Source organism: Thalia democratica, chromosome 1 (genome assembly GCF_965202585.1).
Source record: "Thalia democratica chromosome 1, ktThaDemo2.hap1.1, whole genome shotgun sequence".
NCBI lineage: Eukaryota > Metazoa > Chordata > Thaliacea > Salpida > Salpidae > Thalia > Thalia democratica.
The window spans coordinates 42275702-42302871 of NC_139165.1; the positions used below are offsets into that span (position 1 = coordinate 42275702).

The following is a 27170-nucleotide window of genomic DNA, read 5'->3' on the forward strand; positions in this document are numbered from 1 at the left end:
TCAAGCTGTCTTCACATGCGAATCCACTGGCGGGACAAAGAAACCTGACAGTTTGGTCCAATGGACCGCATGGGAGAATGGCAGTGGCGCGTGACTGTGAGTCAGTGGATTGGGTTGCCATTTGTAAGTGTCGGCTTAATTGGCAGGCGGATTTGATCAAGCGAAAGGGGACACTGCGAGTGATGTAAGTTGGATTATCTTTTGCGGGCTCAGATTATCAACTGAGGGTATTGACGTGTGTGCAGTCTGCAGGTAGTAAAGTCTTCTAAAGCTGAACGTAAACTGCTGATAGAGATTATTCAAAATCTGATTGTTTTGTCTGATACATTTATTCAAGCTAAACTGTGCGTTTAAATCTAAAATGGCTAAACTAGATTAAACAGAATCAGGTTTAACTACTTATGAAACAGTACAAAATTAAGAAAAAATTGATAACGCGTTGAACAACCTACATAAAATTATATAAATTACGTTTTATCTTATGTTTCACTTTAAAGTTTTGCAGAATAAAAATAGTTTAAAGTTTTCAAGTAGATATTTGTTAGAATATTTAGTCTTCTTAAAACCAGCATAAAGCAATTATTCATAATTTTCTTGAATATTATATAAATTCAAAGCTGAAAAGTAACAAGCAACAACAATCTAGTTGTCAATGTATTGTTCATTTTAGTGAGTAAATAAGTAAGCAAATGGTTATAACGAGCTTTTTCAAATTTATCTTTTATTATTTTTATCTTATATGTTTTGTAAAACATTTAAAATTTGATGTTTAGATTCAATGTTGTTAAACCATTCTTGAAACAGATTTTAAACATGTCATGATGCTCTTTTATACCTTCTTGTAAAAGAAAGCATTTGTAACTGTTAGCAAACAAAATGTGAAAAACAAACTCTTCAAGTCCAAAGAAAGTCCCAGAGCGCAGAAATTTCACCAACAGTTGAGACATGAAAGACCACACATTTCACATGTTTGCGTTGGCACCCATTCGCTTTAATATCGAGTTACTGGCGACGGGCGGACCCGATTCAAAAAGGCAAATCCGTCATAAGTCAATTATTAATTTGGCGAAAAGACTTCCTAGCCGGCCGCAAATCGGCCTTGTTATCGGCGACTTATCTCCGTAATTCGCCCGCGTCCGCAACCCAAATTGAAAGCTCAAACAGCCGTTGAGTTGCGTTGCGTTTCTTATCATGTTTTTTAAAATATAAAAAGATACTTTTATTTTTGACGCGCGTGTGGCAAATACACTGATTGTTTGTGTATAATTATCTGATATTATCTTCGGCCGGGTAATTTCAGTCGAGTTGGTTTCAAACAGAGATCTTTGAGTTAGAAAAACCTTAGCAGCTTATAGCATTAATATGTACGCCTTTAGTGAAGTTGGTTTTATTTTAAATAGAGTAAAACTTCTATACAGCAGTGACAAGCGTGTTATTATAACAAATCTTTTCAAGTCAACACTAAATACCTAAATAACTCACTTTAATAAGAGATATTAAAGCAATATCGCGAACGGCGTTGTGGTATTAATTTAACAAAGTAGACAAACTATTTCAACGTATTAGCACAGATCAACTCAAGCAAATCGTCAAAAATGACAGCAGTTTTCTATTTCAACTTGAAAATGCAGTACAGTGGGTGGCCATATAAAATTATCATTTGAAAAAAACTCAGTTTAATTGCGTGTAACAATAAGTTGCACACACTGAACTTTAAGGTGATATTTTCTTAAAAGACTAGCGAACCGTATTAATAAATTTTAGTACTTTCAGTTTGAAAAGTTTTTTTTTAACTTTTCTGTTATAATACATTATCTTAAATGATGTACAATCAAGCTTTATAAAAAAAAAGAGTTTAATTAACAATTTTTTAGAGCAGTCAATTTAATTTTTTATACATTGTATATACTACTACTTAAAAACCATTAATGTTAACTAAGTCTTAATACCACTACGACAGTGTTTTTTACCCCCTTTCCACGTATAAGGATACCTGCACAAACTTTTTGTTTTCACAATTTTTTAAGCAAGGTCAGCTTCGAGGTTAAGTCTTGTAATGCTGTTTATACAAAAAATTCTAACGCAATCAAAACTTTCGCACTAAACCATGTGCAGAAGGCGAAATAAAAACAGTTTACGATTGGTTTGCTCGATAAAATCTAACAGATAATTGAGCGAGCTGCCAATCAGTTGTGACTGTTACGTCACAACTGTTTGTAAATAGGGTACGAGTTGTGGAAACCGAATCGCGTGTAATTTGCGTTTCAATTTTTTCTGCTCCTGTCAAGATAAGGTGTTTCGCACAAGTCACCCAAAGTTCACCGTTGAAACAAACTGGAAATTTTAAACTTTTTTTGAAACAAAAATATTTGCTAAGCCCGTGTTTACTTATTCATGGTGAATTTTTAAGTGTATTTATGCGCATGTCGCACCGACGGCTTGAAACGGCTCCTTGTTACAATAATTTGTGTGAAACGGAACATTCCTGATGTCGTTACATTGTCGGTTTTCTAACTGTTCAGTTATTGATTTACAAATCTACATATGTCAAAATTCTAGCTCAGTTTTTTTTTTTCAAAACAAGGCACTTTAAACTCAACGTTTAGTTATTCTCTTAAACCTTTTAGTTTTTTAAAGTTTTTTGGACAATAAAATTTTTATACTAGACTAATATGTAAAAAGATTACAATTTTATGTTTCAAACTGTCAATAACTCTTTAAATTTAAAATCCATAAGATAGTATCTTTCAAAACATTTATGAACATGTTTGATACTTAGTAATAAAAATGATTAGACTTCTAAGCATTTCTACTCAAGTTTATAAATTAAGTTATAGATAAACGATATTAGATATATATACTTTTTTTAAGTTTGTCATAATGAAATCACTGATTACGTAAGTATAATTTTATAATTGGAAAAATAAACAAAATTGTTTACTTTATCGTACAATTTTGTATTTACAAATATATTCAACATGAAAAGTTGTTTATTCAAGAAGCTGAGTTGCTATAAATTTAACTAAAGATTAGTTTATATATCAAAAAAGCATACCAAAATCAAAAACCCAAATTTCAAAAGTCAAGAAATCAAACAAAAAATTGTTAAAAGTGAAGCATGCAGATTAGATACGATATCTTGTCACTTCAGGAAAATTTAATCACGAATTTAACGCTTTCAAACCAACACGTAATCGCTGATTACTTTCAAACGTCTGAAGTCAACACAAACTTGTCAGATTTGCGTTGAGAAAACATGATTCTCGTCACTTGCCGATATTTTGATTGATCGCTGGGCTGGCTGTGACCCGTAGACGGATGGCGTCGCTAATAGCAACGTTGCTAGGCAACAAAAACACCGACCGAACGTAACGTAGATGAACCCGAGTCGGAATGCATCATTTACAGTGAAATTTAATTAATTCATCAACTTTGTTTTGACTTATTAAAAGTTAGACAAAGTAGCGAGTGCCTCAAAGATTAGTCATTAGGTTTAATTAGAGTTGATTTGTAAAAATAATACTCATACAAATGAATTTAAAGTTGAACTCTAGCACTGTTAAAGAAATAAGCGACTAATTTTCAAGTTCCGTTTGAAAAAATTACATAACTTGGTGACGCCGACGAAAACATTTACTCTAAAATACTCGCACTTAAAATACGAACGCGCAGGAACACTAACAAGCAAGTATATGATAATTTTGAGTGCTTTTGAAGGTTTCAAGTGAGTCGATTACATTGTTTACAATTAGTCTTTGCTCCAAATGCCGTGGTCGCGTGCCGTAAAGTGCATTGGTATTTATTTGGAAAAATTGTTTATGGGAATAATTATTGGTACTTTGAATCGTTTTGAAGTTAATAAACAAAAACTTTGGTATTCATTTGTCCAAGTTTTTTGTTACAAGTAAAGCGTCTTATTAAGAAAAAAGAAAATTAGACCTTTGACAACTATTATTCTAGAACAGAACAAGTTTTTTCTAAGTATCTATTAAATAAAAGTTTCCTGTTTCTTTTTACAAAACAGTCAAAGTACACAATTTGTTTTAAGTTTCATAAAATTTTAAAATGCACTCAAGATTTTGTCACATTTTTTCACAAATGCTTATTAGTTTGACGGAAAATCTCATTAGTTTGACAATTTCTGTGCTTTCCATATACAATTCAAATATTACAAACACACTTTAAAGTAAATCAAAGATTAAGTTAACATTTAAAAAAATAGTAACAAAATCTAGCTAAGTACTGAGAAATGTTCAAAGTCGTAGTTAAAAAAAATATATACAAAAAAAAACAGGTAAACTAAAAAAAAAAGTAACTTAATTCAATATTTTTCAGCTGTGATTTTGTATCAAAAAACCCTAAGACTAGTGGAAAAAGATAATATTAAAAAAAAGTTTTGGATAAAAGCCAATGGGTTTATAATTTACACACCAATTTTCGAATTAAACACCAAGAACAAAGAAAATTTGGTTAATATGTTTCAGTAAGAACTATGTGCGACATTTAGGTCAGTATTTAGCACAAAGAACTTTATTGTCCTGATAAAAAGAGTTAAGCTTTAAGACGAAGAAACATTTCTGTTTGGTTTTTATGCATAAAATGGAATAAAAAAAGTTTTAAGTGTCATAAACAAGCTTTAAATTATTTCATCGTTTTATATGTGTATAATTGATAAACATAATTTATTTTAATTTGCTACAAATGTGTAAAAACAATATAAACTATTAGCCTCATGGCAGTTTTTGTATTACAGTAACATTAAGTTCAAAACCGTTTCTTGATACTTCTTAAAATATCTTCGGTGTGAAGTAGTAATTCTTTAGCAAATACGTTTCATAAAATTGCCAGGCACACTTTTAAACTTAAAAAAATGATACCTCGCTTGAGTATGTACATTTAAGTTCTTTTCAAATAAGTTAAGTCATTTTATGTAAGTGTCCTTCGTTTAATCTATTCTGATAACAAAAGTGTCTCTAAGTTTTTTACATTAAGATTTTTTTTATCCAAAACGTTTTCTTTTTTTTATATGCTTTTGAGCAGTGGAAAGAATATTTCATTTTGAAGTTGCATTTCTGCAAATTTTATTTTTATTAGTAGTTTGCCACTTCAAGTAGTCTATAAACTTCTTTTAGGGTTTTCTTAGTTTGTCATGTACAGTTATTGGAATTTAAAAAGTTAAAAATCTTTTTAATATTTTAAAAACAAGAGAAAAAAAAACTTTACAAAGGACTAAACTAATTTAGTTTAAACACTAAACACTTAGCTATAAATAAAAACAACCAGTAATCATAAAAAGTAAATTTATTACTCATAAATAATTTGTACAATAAACTAATATAAAATGTTTATAAATGTGCAAAGTTAGTTAAAACTTAGTAGCCTGAGTGTAAAATATCTATGATAAATAAGTGAAAATGTCAACTTTTTTTGGACTAGAAGTGAATAAAATAATATAATTTACTTTGAAAAAGTAAAGATGAGAATTTCTTAGATTTTTAATATATTAACGGCTGATGAAAATTTTACCAGTAATTGTTCAAGTGAATAACTATACAATGTTTAAAACTTATACAAACACAACAAAACGTTGTTAGTAAGAAGTACAATGTTATTTATAATTTGGTAACACATTATGTTTGTATAGCAGCAGTGTAAAACTATAAAAAGGATATATTTTTTAAACTAGAGTTTTATACATAACTTAGAATTAAGCATTAAAGATTATTTTTAGATATACATTTTTTTCTCATTTTATAAAAGTATACATATAAACAAACAGCATGTTTGTTTCTAATGCAGACTGACAAAATTAAATAAAATTTGAAAAAATGCTTCGTTGTGTTTGCTTTTTTAAGTTTAAGTTTTTCATCACGACGAGAAACCAATAAACGAAAACTTATATAAACATTTTATGCCAAAATAGAAAAAGTTTAAAACACAAAGTGTGTCCGTCAAACACAAGTACGCCACGTTCATTAAAAAAAAATCAACCACCTAATTCTCATTTCAATAAAAAATCCTAATTATTGACTAGTCAGCCGCCATCTCGCAAAAAGTACATTTTCGTCCTTCGAAAAACTACTGAAGCGTGAACTTGTACGTCGAGTCCTGGTGCTGCTCCTGATGCCCTGGCTCCTGCTGCTGGGAACTCCCCTGAAAACCAGCGTGCTGCTGGTACGTGTACGACTGCGCCATCAAGTGCTGGTTGCTCATCTGGGACATCCCCTGCTGCTGCTGGTGGCGGAACTGCTGGTACCCCTGGCTCATCATCTCGTCCACGTTCTGGTACGCGCCACTGGAGGGCATCTGCGAGAAGCTCTGCTCCATCGTGCCGAAGTACGCCTGGTGCGGGTAGGCGGCGTGGTGTCCCGGGTAGGCCGCCCCCGAGAATATGCTCTGCCCGCCCTGCATGTACTGTTGCGCGCTGCTGAACTGGTTCACCGCCGCCGCCAGGTACGGAGAGGTGCTGGCCCCCGAAGCGCTGCTCGAAGAAGCGTAGGCCGACATCGGGGTGCCGGTACTTTCGCCGTTCGAGTTTGGAGAAATGGAGTTGTTCCACATGTTGCTCGATGATTGTGACGTCATAGCCATCTGTGGGGTGACAACCTGCTGCTGCTGGCTCATGTTAATTGACTCCGTCTTCGGTATTAAGTCGATATCACTGCTCGACTCCTGTGCTACTTGGGCTACCTGGCTGGCACTTTCTTCTGCTTCTGCTTGAAGGCTGCTGTTGAGCTGCTGCTGCGGAGACTCGGCCTGGTTAGCGGTAGGTGCCAGCTGGACTTGCTGATCGACCAACGGGCTGTTATGAGCTTCCGGCTTGACTTGAGAGTCGTTTTTCGGGGCGGCTGAGACGACTTGGTCTTGTTCGGGGCTTTTTGCGCTGGGAGGAGACTGACTCGGGTTCTGCTGGGTTTCTGAGGTTTTGGCGACTTCCTCCGACGCCTTCTTCTCTCTGGCTTCCTCCGACTCGGCTGCGCTCTTTCGGTTGGCCGCCGCCTGCTCCTTCTGCTTCAGTTGCTGCTGTTGCTGCCTGCACTTTGCGCGACGGTTCTTGAACCAGACCTGAAAAAACATCAGACGTCAAAACAGTCAAAATTTTTCTAAGAAAACATACCAAGAAGCCAAAGCAAATTAACTTGGCAACGTTTAGATACTTTACTTTGCACATTTGAAATGTCAAACCTGAACGCGGGACTCTGGCAGGCTGATCTTCAGCGCCACGTCCTCCCTCATGAAGATGTCCGGATACCTCGTTTTGGCGAACAACCTCTCCAGTATGTCCAGCTGGGATCTGGTGAAAGTTGTTCTTTCCCTGCGCTGCTTCCTCGAGTTTCCTGGTATTTTGAGTTTGTTGTTTAAAATGTTACGCAAGTAGAAGCTTCACTGACTATTCAGCAAAAAACAAGTTATTGAAAACAGGTAGATTACAACAAATACGTTGAATCAAAAATACACGTTTGTTTATGTGTTTTAAAATCTGCGTGCTTACCGTATACGTTTTGAGGAACGAACGGCATCTTGTTGGGACCTTGACCGGGTATGCCAGGAAACCCTGTTGTGAAAATAAATGAGCTAATTTACTTTGCAGGCTGGAATTTTAAATGTGCGTTAGTGATACTTTTAGAACTAGATGTGATGAAATTTTGATTGAATTTGTATTTATATAACTTTGTACAAATAACGTTGAAAAATGCTTTATTTTCTTTTAAATTGATTAGAGAAGGTTATAAAGGTCATAATGAACTAGCCAAATTATGCTATAATCAAAAAATATTTGATATATAAGTTTAAAAATTTGTAAATAATTATTTGTAAAAATTGGAAGCTTTTTATCATTTATTTAAATTACAAAAGCTTTAAGTTTTGAAAAGTTTAAGTAGATAAAGATCTTAAAAACTAACCAAAACCTTGAGTAAAGTTTACAATTTTTAACAATATTAAGCTCTTTAAAGTAACTTTAATTAGAAAAATTACAATATTCAAACTGGCTCTGTGAAAACTTAAATAGATGTTTCAGTAGTTTTAGTTGTAAAATATAAAAAGATAACAACTTACTTGGAAAGTATTGACTCGGGTCATCTGAAAAATAAAATTGTGGTAAGTAATTTTAATTTCAAAGATAAGTTTACTGAGGTATGTACTGAGAACTTAAAAAAAATAATAATCAAATCTAATAAAGATTAAAGGTTAAAACAATATGAAACCGGTTATAGTATAGCTCAAAACAAGCATGAATGCCTTTAATATTTTATCATTAGTATAAATTGTTTACTTTATTTATATTTTCTTAAAATATCCATTTAGGTTTGAAAGTTTTACTACTCTGCTTCAAGATGCAAATCATTTTTTTCTCAACTAAAATTTAATCACGTTTGTAAGTTTACCAACAAAATATAAGTTTCAAGGCTAGCAATACCAAAAACAACAGGTACTTTGTTTTTGGTTGAATTTCGTTACTAAACTTTGTAACTTTAAAAACTTTCAGTAAAGGTTTTTATTTCATTTTGCAGGTTAATTTGAAACAAAAACAACAACAGAGTTAGAAGAAGAAACTATTATAACATAACATTGACTAATTTTGTTAAAAAAATATTGTGAAATAAGTAGACTGTTTATTATCTCTTATTCAACATTTCTAGTAAAAAAACTTTTATGATTTACTTTCATGAACAGGCAACTCACTGTGGTACGAGAACATGGAGTGAGGAAGGCCGATTTCAGGATGATTCGGGATCATTCCTGGGTGGTATCCGTTCACTCCCGGTTTCATGTAGCTCATCTTCTGAAACAGACTCTGATCACTGTGAACAAAATAAACTGTTTTATTATAGTTTTTTTACACCAACATAAAATATGAGTAAGCAAAAGAAGTTTAACACACAAAGTGTTTATATATAACAAAAATAAAATTGTTTAATTTTTTGTTATGGTGTTTCTTCTATACATAAGTAGTTAAAAACTGTTGAACTTACTTGGGTGAGTTTGGGTAGTTCATTGCTTCAAGCTTAGTTTTTCCAATTAATAATAAAAACAATGTCTACTTAACTAATAGACCTGCAAAAGAGTGTTCGATTTAGTACTTTAAAAATTTGTTAACGTAAAGGCTTTATACTTAGTTAGAAACAAATATCACAGTAAATTCCAAGTATTAAATGCTTAAAACAATTAAAAATCCAAACTATAAATTTACAAGATTGATATTTGATCTCAAGAATTGCAAGTATATATATCGAAAAGTTTTGAAAATAGTATTTTGGTTTCGTTCTTTAGAAATAAGTTTTCACAGAACTTTGGTCACTATAAATAGTGTAAGAATTTAAAACAAAATTCTTTTCATTTTTCCTCCTGCTTTTCCGCATTATAACTCAAGTCACCGACTACTTTGTTTCATTGAGCGTAACATTAATTAGCTGGAAACTTTTTAAGTGCCTCAAAACCTCATTGGCCGGTGTGCCAAGCGAAGTTATCCTCTTTTGAAGGAAGTGGTGACCGCGGCATGCTCGGAATTAACAAACTGACTTTCACCACCATTTACTTACATTGTCTGCGCAGTGCTTCGAGCCCCGTTGGGATTTTCGCTTTTAAAAGCTTTTTAATTTGTTTAAACAGCGAAACGTGGAAATCAATGGGCTTAGCTCGCCAAAGAAAATCACGCAGTTTCAGTTGAACTTAGCAAGTTTGAAATTTTTGTTGTCTATGTGCGAAGTTGTTTTATAGTTGTAGGTTTGGATATTTAAAAAATACTATAAAATCACGATTTTGGTTTTTGAAATGGTCAAGAAAAGCAATAAAATGGCCCTAAGAGCACGTCTGGAAGAAACAAAAATCACAAAATCAAACCAGAGCAACAATCAAAACAAGTCAAACTGATATCAAGTTCACCAAACACAAAGTTTATCACCTCACAACCGACAGCTTTGTCGTGGAAAAATTCATTTTGTAATCGAACGATGATGCGCGTGATCTGCTGGTGCTAATTGACTTCACAGAAAACAAATCAAACTTGAGCCAATCGCTTCAAAGCTCCATTACAACGTCCAACCACGCTTTAGGTGCCTCAGGCTACATTCTAGTGCTTTGATTATTTCGCCTGATGGTAGCACGCATAAGCTCTTAATTACAAATTTGTTATCTGCTCGGCATCGAAATTCTTTTTACTAAGTGACCGGTTTAACAGATAGGTTGGATTTTGTTGTGCAAAATATTTTTTTCTGCTTTTTACCTGTGCAGTTTTAAACTAAGAGATGTCCACTAACTTACGATAAGAAAGATTTGACAAAGTATCGAAAGTTTAAGACAATTTATAAAAAATCCATATCATAAGGTTTATAGTTTAGTAATTCAAATGATGTCATAGGTATTTGAATGTGGTCAGCATTGGAAAATTAATTTTCAGTTTTGCATATTTTAGTGTATAAGCCTCGAAGTCACATTCCAAAAACCAAAACGTTACTGATACATTTTGTAAATTTACCAAAACGAAAAACTAACAGCTCCGAAAATTCTACCAGAAAGTAAAATTAGTTCCACTTATTTTAAAAACACAGGAAACAGCCTTTTACGACAAGTTTATCTTGAAAAGCAAGCGGGTCGCCGCTTTGAACTGTGGCGAGTGACAACCGAAAACAAAGGTCGGGCAGATAGGCCCAGCGTTTCAGTCGTCTCGCTTATGCGCCGCGGAGACAGCAGAAAAAGTGGTCGATATTATCGGCTTTTGATGTTGACAGTTGTGAACTCTTTGTATAAACATTGTTTATTAAACACATGAACAACTTGACTTGTTGGAGAATTTAAAGGAAAGCGAAATTGTTTTAACCCGTTTTGTTAAAGCTTGAGTGAATAAGGGTGGTAGATTATAAAATATAGGTATAAGAAAACTATTGAACTACTTAAAAGCTTATGAATAAACAATGTAATTATATATCTTTGAATCATCATATTGCTTATTTCACTTTAAATTTAAACCTTAAATTAACAAATTCAACAACTCTTTTCTAAAGTACTGACAATAAAATTTTTACAAAGCAACAGTCTTTGTTTACATGTTTTAACAAAAACTGTATTATTTAGATAATATTGTAATATAATAAAGACACAAACCCATTATTCCTAGTTTAATTTTGTATAATGGCTATATACAAAGAAAAAACACGTTTGATATGAAAGCATCTTTTTAGAAGTTGATTAAATTAGATAAAACTTGCGTAAAATTTAAAACAAAACTTTGTTAGATGTATTAAATTGGTTCTACAGTTTTTAGTTAAAAAGAACCATACCGTTGGAAACAAACCCTGACCCTTTTTAAACAAAGAAAAAAGAAAAAAGTAACAAAATGGCGTCTGGGCGCTCAAGCGGCCAACTGAGTTGAATCGATCGAAAATACAAACAAATTTTGCGCAGCATGTAAGCCGATTAAAGATGCACTTTGTTTACCAAACTTCATGCTAAATCATTTTCACTTTTTCTTTCAGCTTTTTACGGGAGCTAGCATGGATGGATGTTTGTTTTTTTATTTCTTAACTAAGTTTCCTAAAGCTAGACGGTTTTTACCTTGCTTAAAACAAAAAAAAACATAATTAACATTGGTAAAATAAGATCAGTTAAACTAAATAAAACTGTTAAACTACTTATAAAGAATGTCTTGATTTAAAACTAAGTTTTTTTTAAATTTAGAACATATAACCAAGCCTTTTATATTGATGTTATTAAAAAAACTTAAACTTAAAAGTGTTCGTTGTTATTCTAAAATATCCTGTATAGTTGTATATTTAATTAGTGTTTTTGGAAAAAAAAAACTATATTATTTTACAACTGAATACAAATAAAATATGCTATTTATTAATAAATGAATTTCACTAAATCTATTGAAAAACATAACTCAATAAACAGAAAACAAACAACATTCGAAAAAGTTAATATAGCTTTGTTTTTTCTATCTACTTAAACTTAAATACTATTGAGTGTTTCCAAACTATATTTAAACATAAGCTGAATTAACTTCAGTACCATTTACCTGCTCTGTTAAGTTATTATGACAACATAGCGGTAACCTCCCTACTTCTATCTAGTGACTGGCGATTGTTATAAAAATGAATGAGAGGTATATGAAGAATACAATATAAATAATGTTTTTGGTCATGGTTAAATACTGATTGCTCCTTTGTTATAAATGCATAAACTTTGTTATCATAGCTGTTCATCAGTGGTTGGAAAATTGTCTGCTTACAAAGGTTTAGCAATCTTTAAACCTGATATCAAAAACATTCTGACTTTGTCTATTTTATTAAAAATTTAAAAATGTAATATTTTTTTTATGTTGTTTGATAACAAACAGTCAGTATAAGTAGCTTAAAAAAAGTTACAGATAACAGCTTTTTTAAATGTGCTATACTTTAAGATTATTTTTATAATTGGTACTAAGGTTTAAACTGAATAAAAAAAGACTTGCAAAGTTTTGCCTTAATAGTATCTGTCTAGCTAAAGTAAAACTAAATATAAGTGAATTCTATAAAACAAGGGTTGAACATTTTTTTACTTCCGTGTTGACACTTTTTTATAAATCTTTTTTTTCTTTTTGCATCTTAAGTGTTCACTAAACTGCAATTAACTAACAATTTTCAACACCTTCTAATTGATTTAAAAAAAAAATGCTGTATGCAAATACTTAACAGTGGTGCTTCCTTGTGATAATCGGATTAAAAATTTTCAGTGGTGTTGTATAAGAAGGGTTTATAATCCAAGCCACTTGAAAAAATCACCCCACAACAGTCTAAAATGCAAGTGTATGCTAATTAAAATTATATGATATTTTGCTTTTAATTTCAAGTATGGTTTATTTATGTTTCCCTATGCTTAAGTAGGACTTTTTTAAAAGACTCTTGTTATTTATAATTTCAAGAAGATTCTTGATACATGTTCTTAACATTTTTGAAAGTTTTGAAAAACTTCAATCACTGGCTGAATTTCTCACAGAACAAATGAAATATTATAGATCACAAAGAAAATTATAGAGTATTTGGTTGCTTTGTAAATATTTTAAAATTGATAACGTTTTAAAAACTATCTCCATTTTTAATGTTTGGAAGCATTTATGAGTAGTTGTTTAAAACTCGAACGAGTAAATTGGTTTAGTGTAAATAGTTAACTTTAAAAAGTACAAGTATAGATTTGCGTACAAACTTGAAAGCTTGACCGAAAGTTTGAATAAAACAAATTTTTATATCAAAGCCGTTTAGCGCCACTGTGTGGTCAATAAATTTCAATTGAACTAATTGTTTTATTTATTCCGTGAAAACAGTGCTTGTAAATTTTTTGTTGTTATAAGGACAAAAGTTTGGTATATAGTTATTAAAACTTTTGCTAATGAAATATTTCTTTTATTTTATAAATAAACTAATTCGAACTGAGTTGTTAACATGTATTAAAGATTATAAAAAACGAAAACGTCTTAAAGAACAGTAATACTTTTTTAATAAACTTAAGTTTATAAAATATTTAGTATTATTAAGTTATACATCATTCAAACTTTACAAAAATAAACTGTTTAGTAAAAGTTGCTGATGATAAAACTTATTTAAAATTTAATAAATATATAAAAAAAAAATTAAGCAACTTTAAACATTTTTAAAAACCTGTTACCATTAAACTTAATCTTTATAAAAACAGATAATAAAAGTTGTTCAAGAAACCTGTAAAAAATATAGCAAAACAACTTTTTATTTTAACATAATTTTACGTGCTTTTATTTTCTTAAATAAGGATATTTATATTTCAAAACTCATTTGACTTTAAGTTATTTACTCATAAAACAAATAACAACTTAAATTTACCTAATAGGTTTTGCTTTTAAGCGTAACAAAATAGTTTTTTAAAATAATTTTTACTTCAACATTTATACAAAAGTTTCATTATTGAAACATACGACAAAATAGCTGAAATTTTTTTAATGTTGTTTTTCGACTTATTTACTTGTTGTTTTATTTTTTAATTTTTTAAATACTATTGCAACTAACTTATTATTACAAAAATAATTTGGTAGCTTAAAAAAAAATTCTAAATGAAGTACTATTGAATCCTAAAGTTTATATTTTAATTGTCATTTATTTACAACAGTTCCTTACTCTTACAAAATTTAAATGTAAGTACAATTAAATACCACTGTCAACAAATGTTCAATTAATCTTGTAGTTTAAAACAAACTGACTTTATTTGATCAGTCAGATTAAAGACAAACTGTGTTCGTAACTTACTTAAGAAAATTAAATATGTATTTTAACCTCACGGTAAACTTAAGTAAAAGAAAAGTCACTCAGTTTTATATTTTTGATTTTAGCTCTAAGTCCTGCTTTGCTAAGAACTCAACTCGTAAACAAAAAAATAATTGTTATCCAACCTCAAACTTTTCTGAAGTATTTTTTTTCTAACACTTTATTTTTCAACTCACGATAACACCTCGGCTGTTTTTATAAAAAAGATATCGCATGAGAAGTACCATAGTTTTTGAAAATATTTTCGGCGCTTTTGCTTTTTACAGAAAGCAATTTGGCAGTGCAATTTTCGGATTAACTTTTTCAACCAGACTCACTTATCAATTCATTTTGCTATCTGGTGTCAGTCGTAATAAAAGTCGTTGTAAGGCCCGTGTAACCAGCAACATGTATATATACATAGAGGCCTTTCTATTTTTAACGGGTTATATAAGGGTGCGTTTCAGTTTTTATTTTAAACGTGAGTGTTGTTTAAAAATAGATTTGTTTAAAGTTTTGGTTAAGATGGAAAGTTCTATGGACCAGTGTTTTAGAAAAATAGCACTGTTGACTAGTAAAGTCAGAATTCATAATTTAGGTAAACTTATAACAAACTTAAGCCTTGAAATCATAAAACCAATGTAAGTAATAAAAAAAAATCATATACATCAGTTAAAATGCATTAACACCTCATAATTTTTTTTCAACAAAAATTTATTAAACCTAAATCGAAACGAAAATTACTTAGATCAAAGCTTATTAGTTTAGATTCATGGACAGATAAACTTTTGTATTTAAAAATGTATTCATTTTAATTTATAACTTACTTTCAAATAAACTTACCTTCATGTGTTCTTGTTTTATATTTTTTGATTGAACAAAAATAATTATCTAGTTGTGCTTAATTAGTGCTTGATTTCAATTGTTTTTACCATAAATAAAACGATTAAATGATTAATTATCTTAATGACACTTAAAACTGGTGATTAATTTTTGAAAAGTGATTAATAAGCATCGTAATTTGAGATGAACAAAAAGTTAAACCCCCTCGAGAAAAACTACGGACGATGGCATCCACGTCTTAAACAGACATCGCTGTGAGCATTATTAATGTTTTGCTTAAACTGTTTACAAAACACTGCGTGGAAATTATCTCTGCTTACGCTTAAGCCACGCGCTGCCATTTTGCGGAAAACTTTGCCTCGAAGCAATGTTGGGATAATGACCATAAACAAAAAAATACATTTTCGTTTAATTAAAATTGATAATTTTATTTTGAAGTTTTTGAAAGATAAACTAAACTTCTTTATTAGTATTTGTCTTTGGTTTTTTAAATATACTAATTATTTATAAAACTATGGTGAATATAATTTTGCTGTCAAATCTTCTTTATAGATGCATTCTACCAAATTGTTTTTTTGTTACTTATCTTTTACTAGACTTAAAAATTATTACTAAAATAAAACAGTTTTTTTTTTAGTTTTAAATCTTAACCCAACTTTTGTATCACACATACGTTAACAAACACCTCTCTAAAACCTCACTTTTAACACACAAGCTGACTGAGCTAACTCGGCGATAACTCGCTTATTTCAAATATTTGATGCGCAACACTTGAACTCAATACATAAGAGTGCTTCAAAAAGAATCTCACCTTGCGAATGGAGAAACTAATCAGTCAGTTATACCTGCTTGTTTGGTGCAGGCCCGAGCCGAATGAAATCGCATCGCTTTTCAACGCGAACGTTTCGCTGGCGTCCGTTTTTCTCATTCTCTCGTTTTACTTCTCTCGTTTTCAGATTTGTCCGACACCTGTAGCGCTCCAGTGCCAACACTTTCGACTTGGTTTTTGCAAGCAAAGTATAATTTACCTAAATTTGATTGTTTTAACTTTAAAGAGTTGAATACAAATTAGCAAGGTTCTTTTGCTGTACCATTCAAAGCAAAAATAAAAACTCTTTAGCGAACACTTTGCTTTGATGTTGCTTTTTCAAGAGAGTTTACTTTTATTTAACTTCGAGTCCAATTATATCTGTAGCTATCAATCTTACTTATTGTTTGAATGTCTTTGTTTGATCAATAACCAAAAACAAAATAGTAGTAAATAACGGTGCAAAATATGGATAACTATAAACGGGAAAGTAAAGTAAAATTTACTTTTAAAAACTTGAAGTATTTTATTTAAATAACGTTTTGAGCGTAAATTTAACAATTTTTATAGAACAGTTTCCTTAAGAATTGGTATAATTTTTTTTTCAACTTTTACTAAGCTTTTAGGAAAACTAATTTTAAGACAAGTTATTAATACTTTATAATGAAAAGTTATTTTCATCATTCTTTCGAATTTACTTTTACAAGTAACTAGACATAAACACTCAATAAACAGACACAAAACATTAAAAAATCATCCTAAAAAACTTTTTCGAACTGTCCAAGCTCTTTGTGTATGCTTGACGCCGAAAGGAATGTGAAGAAACCCAAAACAAACTCGTGAAAAAGTTGAAATCTCGCGAAAAACAAGTATGCAAATTAGCGAAATAATTTTGATTACGCGCGAATCACCGATTTTAGCGGAAACGCGTAATAATTGTTTGTTGTTAGTCTGGATACACGGTAGCCTGAAAAAGTGCAAATTATTTCGCTTTCGACGGCTGAATTGACGCTTTTATTGAATTGATGGATGAGTGTCTGCAAAGTATTGCTTAAGTCGTTGTTCTGAATTGTTTAATTGTTTTAAATAGAATTACGACGTAGATTGGTAAAAATGTTTTTGCAAACAGTTTTTGTTTCTGTTTTAAAACAAGCTCAAACAAAAACTTTCGTTATTAAAATTTGTAAATAAATGTTTGTATAAAAGTGTTACATGTTTTGAAGTCATTGTTCTGATAAGAGAATCAAAATATTATAAGAATGCAAACTAGTTTGAATATATTTAAATAAACAATAATATTTATTATAATTCTTTTCAAACTTCGAAAACAATATAGAAGCTTAAATTTAGTTGTAACAGTTTTTCAACTAGTAAACCATTTATTAACTTAAAGTTACTAAGGTAAAAAAAAGCTTTGATTACATTTAAACTAGCTTCTACTGTACATGGAATTAAATCGAAGCTTAGAAAGATGTAGAATGTTCGAAGCTTATACTTCAAGTGTTAACAAAAATATTTTAAAAGTATATTGTGTTATTTAGTTTCTAGTTGTCAAGTACTCAAGTAAAAGTTGTATTACAGCATAGTACTACAAAAAAAAATATTGGTTAGCTGTAAAACTTAAAAAACTACACTAAAACATTTATAAAAAATTTCTTATATTTTTCTAACTTATTTGAAACAAGTAAAATTTATATTTTTTTAAAAGAATGTTTTTAACATTTACACAAAAAACAAAAATATTTCTAGTTTAAATAATAAAAAATATGAGTTTTACTAAAAGTTTGTAAATAACAATAAACAGAGTTCTCGAAATAAAAGTGTTATTAACAACTTATATAACTAAGTTTATTTAGAAAAAAAACATTGATTTAAACTTTCTAAAGGCTAAGATTTAAACTTTTAGTTTATTAATAAAAAAGTTCCAAATTAAGAAACAATGTTTCAAGTGTTTAAAATAGGAAGTTCTGTAAGAGTTAAAATAGTTATATTAAAACTTTAGAGCTGGATTAAAGATGTACAACGTACATAAATATCTTATAATGGCCATGTTCAAATAATATTCCAACACCTTACAAGTCTATCAAATCATATAAACTTAAATTGTTGCTTATTAACTTAAAGCATTATTACAGCGTTTTTTGCTGTAGTGTTTGATATATAAGACACAAAAAGTATATATATTAAAAAATACACTTAAGAATAATAGTAATCAATTTTTTTCGTAACAAATAAACTGTAAATAAATCAATAAAACATAAACTGGATCTAACTTTAAATTTTCCTTTAAAAACAAAATGCAGATGAAAATATTATGCTTTGTCTTACAACAATTTTAATAAATAAAGTCGACTTACTGAAGCATCCTTTCTGTAATACATTCAGATTAAAACTATTTTCACTAATTAAATTTTATTGCAAACTAACAGTTTTGTCACATTCAAACGACTTTGATTGATCGTTGGGTTGGCGGTGACCCGCAGACGGGCGGCGTCGCCAGCAGTGACGTTGCCTAGCAACCAAAACAAGCGTCCTGCCGACGAGCAGCTAATTGGTGCACTTCAAAATGCAACTTCCGCGCTTCTTCCGTCTTTTGTTTACGACGAGCGACGACGGCGGCGAGATGAGAATATCGCAAACAATTCAGTTTTGTTTGGAGGCAAACAGCAGCTAAGATGTAGCGAGTCTTAACAGCGGATCAGCGATCGAGCGAAATTGCTTTAATTGGCCGGGACCTTTCATGTGCCCGCTTGATAATATACATCAGTCTGCGATGGTTAATTTCTAAATATAGACGTGTTTGGTTGCGAAACAAACGGATTAATTGCTTCGTGTTTCTAATTTCGTGTGCTTCGTAGAGCAAGTCATGGAGTCACGATTCCTTGTTGGCTCGTGTTTACTGTAAACCCGAGTCTTTTCTTTGAACGTCAGTGGTGGTTTTGTTTGTTTGCTACAATTTCGAGGTACATGCGCTGATTTGCAGAGCAACACGAGGGTAGATTGGTAAATTAGATTTCGTGATGTTAGTGGTGGATGGAGTCAATAAAATGTCATCTAAAATGTTTTCCCTAAATCGAATGCTGTAAATTTATTTGTTTTTGTTAGCAAAAAGGAAAAATAAAGTAAGTAAGACAGGCAGTTGATAGTTTTGTATTAATGTTTGTCCTATAAACTTTTATTATTAAAATATTTTCATAGAAAAAAACTTAATTTTTTTTAACTTTGTATTTAAGTAAACTACTTGGTAATAGCTGAACGTGGCTTTCACACTTGATTTAATATAATTGAATATAATAAGAAAACAACTCGCAAATAAGACAGTTTAATTTGGGAAAACAAGCCCTTAAAGAATGCACAAAGAACAAAATTGCGTCGCTCATTTCGGCTATCAGTTGCCCTTGAAAAGACAAATTGTAATAGGATTTAGATTCAAATCAAAAGGACTTTCAACTGTAAGGCAACACTGTTTGTGGCAAGGTTGAATGTTTACTAGTTCACTTTGTTTAACACTTAGATTGGTCGAAGATAAGCTAAACTAGAAACAAATAAACCTTTTGATGGGTAAGTACTGAAAATAACCCTCTTTGCAACTGCTACTAAACATTTTAGTACTCAGCTTTAAATAGAAACGATTTACAGATGGATATTATTTACTTACATAGGGTGCTTAAGCCCACAGCTGTTAAAAATATTCAATCAGTTCAGTACGTCTTAAGTGAAGTATTAAACTTATGCAGGTTAAAGTTTTTAACCAGATTAAATCTTATCTTGGGAAGTGGAACAATCTTTGGTATATTAGCATATTCAGGAAAACCGCTTTGTCAGCTTAATTTATTAGCGGTTAGTTTTTATACTTTGAAAACTTAGATAATTAATTTTTAAACAGTTTTATAATAAAATTAGAATTCTTTGAAAAATATTGATTATGATAGTTTATGTTCCTCATAAAAATTTTGAAATATAAATAGAAACTTTTACATAGCAATAACAGCAAAAAAATAACATAATTAAAAGTAGGTTTTTAAAAACACAGTATCTACTTGAAGACTTAGATTTAAACTATTTGTACAAAACTTTATATAGTTTTAAGAAAAAATAGTGTTAGATTTTAGCTATTAGTAAGTAAAAAACAAAGTTTATATAGAATTAAAATAAATAATCAGCAATCAATATAGTACGAATCAAAATAAAATTTCAAAAATTAACCTTTGTTTTTTACTCTTATAAACATAAATGTAAACAAAGTTTCATTTACACGTTTAAAGCAACAACATATTAGAGTATTTTTGTAAACTTATTTCATAGCTAGTACATACTATAGAACAAAGCTAATTTAACAAATTTAAGATAAGATAAAATAAAACAATTAAAGTTTTAATTTACAACTAATAAAATTAGCTTTTAAGGTGTTGTCAGATAAAGTGTTCAATATTTGAAAGCAGTTGATTTCTGAGAACTTTTTTTTAACACAATAATGAATCAGTTTCAATAGTTTAGACCCAGTACATGATTTTTTATCATTATTATTGATCACTTTAATTACACAAAATGTTTATACAAAGTAAAAAAAGTATTTAATGATCAAAAGTCTTACTATTTAGCTTATTGATTGCTTACTGCAAATCTATTAGAAAAAGGTACAACGCTTTTATTCAAGCCAATACTTTTTTACACACATACTACTTTTCAAATTTCCTTCTTCGTAAACATTGTTTTTAATAAAAAATATAAAAGATAAGCTTACTAGAATTTAACGAATGTAATTTATATGAAAAAATTTCGGAAAAAATTACTTTTCAGAAATTTCATGTGAAAGTATGCAAAAGTGTTGAGAATTTTACAAAATTAATTTAGCCCGCTAACACAACACTAAAACAAGATTTTTCTAACCCGCGTGTTGACGTTGCCACGGCGACTGCATTGGGGCGGAAGCGCACCGCGAAGTTGTGAAATAAAAAAGCAGTTTGAACAAACGGCACTTGATATGTGGAGTCTGCAGACAGGCTGGCGCCATCAATGAAAATTGTTGGTTTTCGCTCAACGCCGAGCTCGGCCACCGACTTCAAACGGCGCGATTTGCCGCAAAACACACTCACGGCCGTAATGCACTTTAAAAAGGCGAAGTGTACTGATGTGCACATCTATGTGAATTTCAACGAAAAGTTGGTGGCACCGCAGTTTATATTGTATGTGCGTTTTGCTTTTGGTTTTAGGTGAATGCTTCGAGCCGTTTGTATGTGAGGCTGTTAAGTTTTTTAAGGCGTTGATTTAAGGGTTTCACGGTGTTTGAAAGCATAACGCTAACTAAACATGGAATAAAGAATAAAGTAAAAACAGCAATTTAAGCCTTTAGTGGCAAAAATTAAAAGTTTAAGCACTGTTTAACAAACCATAAAAAAAAAATTAATGCTAAAAATCAAATTTTTAATTCACAGCAAAAAAATTTCACCTGTATCTATTTATACAAAATGCTGACTGCTTTCCCAATAAATATAATGACCAAAGAAGTACCCTAAATAAAAACTAAAATTCTCGGTAAATGCTACATAGTTTTAGTAGAGTTTCAATTAAACTCATTGGTTAAATAACTTAACAATTTCACTACACCGAGTATGTAGAATTTTTTGTTTAACACTCTTTTTCCTAACATGCTAATTTATGAATGATTTCTCTATACATAATTTATCTAAAATCAGTCAGTACAATTAATAAAACTTCGTCACTCAAAATAAAACAAAAATAGCGAAAGCAAAAGTTTCAATTGTTGTTTTTAAGGTTTCTGCACAACTATAAAGATCGTACTTTTTTAAACTAGTGCTTTCTTATTTGCCATATACGCATTAATCTTCTCAAAAAGCTACCTTTGCAAAGAACTACTTAATTAATATTTAAATAATAAAAAAAAATATTCCTATTGCACATTACACACAAGTTCGTGTTGTTTTTGCTTCACACATCCTCATGGTCGCCGAGCGTGTGAAACTTCCAGCTGAAAAGTCGGCAGAGTGCGTGGTGTGCGTCCACTTGAAGGGGCTCGAGAGCACTTGAAGTCTCCACCATGTCTGGCCCGCGACACCCTTCCATCAGTCAACCACTTTAGTTGGCACACGTGGCTTTGACGATTTCGCGTGTTTTGTTCTTTTAATTATCGACGGCCTTTTTGTTTAAATTTTTGCAAGATGCTTTTTTGTTCCTCTGTTAGAAACTTTGTACGTAAAAAATAAACTTGCTAAATATATAAATTTGTATTTAATATAACATTTTGCAGAAAAATACTAAAACGTTATAAAAATCATACTTCATGTAATTAACAACGAATTAAAGTTTAAAATAAACTATTTGTTAAACTGATGACCAATAAAAGTTATGTTTAAATATTAGTGTTTCACTTAAGAAAACAAGCAAAAACCTGAAAACTATTACAACAGGTTAGGATGATTGTTCAAAAATAGCTTAAAAACTTTTTAAAGTTTAGTGTTTTACGGTTTATTGCGTCAAGAAGCAGGAAAAACTGATATAAATAGTTTGAAATTTTTATGAACAGACTTTAAGTTACATAAAACCAATCATTATATATAACTAGAGTGTTTTAATTGAAAAATATTAGTAAAAGCTTATTACTTTTAAGTAAGAATTAATAACACTTTGCTTTTATTAAAAAAACGAAACCAATACCGAACATAAGTATTTTTGTCTTTGTCCTTTTTAAAAAGCTTAACGGTAAAATTAGTTTAGACAAACTGATTTTGATCCTTATACAGATCGCAAAATTGCAACAAAAAGGAGATTAAAAATTAAATTTTTTAAACGAAAAAACAAACAGAGTAATTGATTCATTGGTAATCTCGGGAGATGGATTTATCCGGTTTCCGAGCACTGCATCACCAATTCATCTCATTAAATTCAAGTTTATCTTGTTTGTTTGCCTGTCTTCTAAATGCTTGCCTGTTTGTTTTTTTTTTTACAAAACTTTTGCAATTTATCAAAAGAGACGTATTCAGCTAAGCACACAACTTTTTACTAGTTGTAATAATTTTTACCCATGCTACAATAAATTGAACAAGTCTGAATAATGCACTTTGAAATGAGCCCAGGCTCGTTAGTGATACTATTTGCAGTTAAAACAAAGCCATGTAAAAACCGACTGCAGACAGAATGGAAGGTACAAACAAGCCTCACGTGTATCGGCAGACATTGAGATTGATGAGCTTGCGAATGTCACTTTTGGGGATTAATTCTGCACCTTTTTGTGTCAGGGTGTCAAACGCAAAGTGTACTCGTTGAGGGTGATGGATGGCTTTTAATTGAGAACATCGAAATAAGTTTGTCGGAAAATAGAGGTACACACGGTTTTTGTTTATTGCCATCCAGGCTTACCGATTGCTGGTGCTTTAAAGTTGCTAACAAGTTTTCTGTACGGGTTTAATTTTGATTGATTTAGTATAAATTTTACTATTAGTTTAATAAATCATTTGTAATTTAATTTGTGAATCCTACAATAAATTTAAAGAATTAAAGTTAAAGCTAAACTAAACTTTTAAAGTAGTAAAACAGCAAATGTAACTTAAAACATTTCAATTAAATATTAATTAAAGCAAATTTTTTAAACTTTTTAAAACGTTTTAAATTGTCAAATTTCATATTTTTAAAACCTTAAAATAGTTACAGAAAATTATAAATTAAAGGATAGGCTGACCTTTAATTAGATTCACAGAATACGTATCCAGCACTAATACATAAGTTTTTGATTTTTATATTGCACTGTAATATTTTACAAGCTTTTAACAACTGCTACGAAATTTAATTTTAGGCCTATATGCAACTAGAAGCACTTAATATGATAAAAGTAGCTAATCTTGCTATTACTAGTAGTATTTAACTTTGTCACGTATTGATAATTGTTTTTAAATTATATTCTAACAATCACCCAAATAAAAAAAAGGTTTTATTTCATTATAAACCAGTTTAAAACGCAAGTAGACTTTTAAAAACAACATAATTTTAATATAGAATTTAACACTTGTAGCTACCTATGTTTTAAATCATGTCTAAGCCTAAACTTTACGAGCTTTTACAAAATTTCAGATAGTTTTATCGCCTAGCAAACGACAAAAAGTCAACAACGACGACCACCTAAGAGCACACAAGAAGATTTAATTAAACTTTCCAAACAAGCATATTTACATCGGTTTAATCATCGCACAATCATGATGGATTCGACTCGCCGATCGTGCATGTACTTTGCGGGCTTACACCCCTGAAAATCACTTTGTTTGTTTAATCAACTACATCTCGTTAAACAAAATCTCATAAGTCTGATTAAACTCAACATACTTGCAACAGAGTTTTTCACGGCAGAAAAGTAAAATTACACTCATTTTTTTTAGTTTTTGTTTTTTTGGAACTATTTTTTCCAGGAAGGCCTTCGAAGGTGTTTGATTATACTATGAAATAATTTCTTAAACTTAATGTAGTATTGTTATGCTTTTTTATCTTCAAAATTAAAGAAAAAGTGTTAAGTTGGTTCGTGACATAAGTTTATTTTACTGGCAGAGCATAAAGCTTTTTTACACACTAAACATTACACAATGAAAATACGATCTAATGTTCAGTGAGTTTAAACATGAAACTTTCAATTAGCCGTACACCACAAAATATTTAAAATATACTGGAAAACCTTTGAATACTGTGCGGTATTTGTCAGTTTTATGGTGCACGTGTTTTCAAATATTTAGAAGTAAATGTAATTAAATCAAAACACTTTTGGAATTTTATCAGTTTTCCTCATGAGTTTGAAAAAGTGAAATACTTAATAAAAAAAATAAGAAACAAAATTTATTTCAAAACATTAATTTCAGTTAAAAACTAATTGAACCTATTATCAGAAAAACTATGAGGAATTTATGCAAATGCATTGTTTATTTAAAAAACAAAAATCTTTAAAAATTATACTACAATTTAAAAAACTGTTACAGCTTAACTGTAAAAGTAGAATTTATTAGGAAATAAAAACAATTTTGAGTTTAACTAAAACTGCAGAAACTTTTAAAAGCCTTTGAAGTAGATCTATTAGAATTTAATTTATATTTTTTAATGTTGTATCAATTTTTTTTTTGAAAATACTATTTGGTAAACAGTTTAAACATGAAAAACGCGTAAAAAATATTTTCGTTCGTTTGGTCTAAAAGTGATATTTATTATTTAGTCTGGAATAATTTTTAACTCATTTGTCAACTTTAATGCTGTTGCTCAACATGATCAATCTTGTTCTAACTTTGAAGTTCTAATAATGAAACCGCTTTGAGGTTAACTGTGCTTGCGAGCTGTCTTATTTAGACGTAGTTTAACCTAAACTTTTAATATCGAAAAGTATTAATCAACTGCAAGCAAATACTCTGGTTAACACTAAACTTAAAACAGGTCTAACATAAGATTTTAAATATCAAAGATAACTTAAGTTTTATAAATACTATGATTCTAGCTAAGCAGAGTTCTAAACCTTTTTTTATTTTATAACGTTTTATTTTACTTTAAATTAGCTTATTTCAAAGTATATGAAAAAAAAAGTTATAATCGTTCGAGTTAAACAAAATCTAATTTCCTTTTTTTCCTTTATTAAAGTTTAATAAAGAAAACTTGAGTAAAATCATATTGATATATAGAGTAGTGGTTTTTGAGAAAACCTTAAGTTCCCAAATTTACAAGATCTAAGCACATTACAACTGTAAAGAAAACCTCTTAATAATCTTAACTAACCTTAAATTAGATTCAAATATTTGCTTACTAAAAAATACTCTTGAAAAACATTAAAGTTGGATTTTTTGTAAAGAATATGGAAATATTCTATTGTACAACTTACTCTCAGTAAAATGAATAATTTCAAGCACAAGTTTAGCTTGTGTTTTTCTATAAAACTATTTCTAATTAATTAAACTAAAAAGTACAATTTTTCTTTTTTAGGACTTTGAATAACTATGTAAACTGTTTTAACTGAACTATTACAACATAGAGTACAAAAAATATCTAACTTTGAAAAACATAAAACTAGAATTTTGACGTAAACACTTGCGTTTGATTACAAAAAATGCTTTACTTTGAAATTCACTCTAAATGGCTTCTGTTGATGATTGTAAATAAGCATTGTCAATACCTGACATTGTATTTGTTTGAAGTCAGACGTTTAGGATTACCACCACAACAAACAAACCTGCCAAAACCAGAACAGGTGGCCCTGAAAATCGAGGCACAGTCTGGCGTCTGTTGCCTAGCAACTGATCACATCGGTCACACTTGTTAGATGTTTCCACAACAAAGATGAAAACAAATAATGTTCAAAAAGGCCACTGCTTTTTTAATGTAAAAAGTTGCAACAGCGTTTTTGAAATTTTTGTTATTGTGAAAACATAATGTTTGTTATTAAGGTTTTTTTGAATAAAATAAAAAGCAAGTAATGAAAATAAATTTCAAACCTAGAGTTTTTTGGTTAAATAAAAGCGTAAAAATATAAAGTATACGAAAAACCTTTTAATTTATTTAAACTGTTTTTAATTTTTAAACACACTAGAAGATAGCAATTCAAAAGTTCTGTGGTGAAACTTCAGTTTGCATTAAATTATAAGTATGTAGCTAATGATCAAAGCTTTAAATATTTTCTTAGTGCAGTAATATTTTACACTTTTTTTCAAAAAAAAATCAAATACTTGAATCAGGTTCGATATTGATTAAATAAAATTTACTGCACTTACATAAAATATACCTTAATATAGTTTTAATGTGTATAACTTTAAACTTAACACATTGCTTCTTAGGTACATAGTTCAAATACAATGCTCACGTATGTATGTTCGTGCTAAAAAGTTATATAAGTACTACATAAGACTATAAATTTAAAAGCTTTATTTGTATTCGAAACAAAGTTATATACTCTTACAACTTTTCTAAAGCTTGTAAAATGTTAAAAGTACGCAAATGTTAAAATGAAAATTAAAAAGGAAAACCAATTTCTTTTTATAACTGGTGTCCATTAAAACCTTATAATACAGACAGTAGCTGTCAAAAACTGATGAGTTATTCCCTGAAAAACCATCTAAAAATACAAGTTTCCATACCCACATACGCGTGTGTCAACAGGGAATTACAAGGCTAATTCGCGTCCCCACACAATAGAAACTGTTTATTGCATGGAAGCGGTTTTAATCTCAACTGTTAACTCCCGCGCTGAACATGATATTTGCGCCTTACAGTTTCTCCTTGTCAAAACTTATATTAGT

General features: G+C 30.1%; 1 protein-coding gene across 1 annotated transcript; it reads right to left on the reverse strand.

Annotated features, from left to right (window-relative positions):
* Positions 1 to 5359: 5359 nt before the first annotated feature.
* LOC145848453 (uncharacterized) lies at positions 5360 to 15929 on the reverse strand. Its single transcript, XM_082953914.1, has 7 exons — positions 15904 to 15929; positions 8976 to 9057; positions 8686 to 8804; positions 8059 to 8082; positions 7493 to 7555; positions 7186 to 7337; positions 5360 to 7065 (listed from the first exon to the last, which is right to left on the reverse strand). Exons 2-7 carry the CDS (start codon positions 8996 to 8998, stop codon positions 6079 to 6081), a joined length of 1368 nt encoding a protein of 455 aa, XP_082810040.1. The 5' UTR covers positions 8999 to 9057; positions 15904 to 15929; the 3' UTR covers positions 5360 to 6078.
* Positions 15930 to 27170: the final 11241 nt, after the last annotated feature.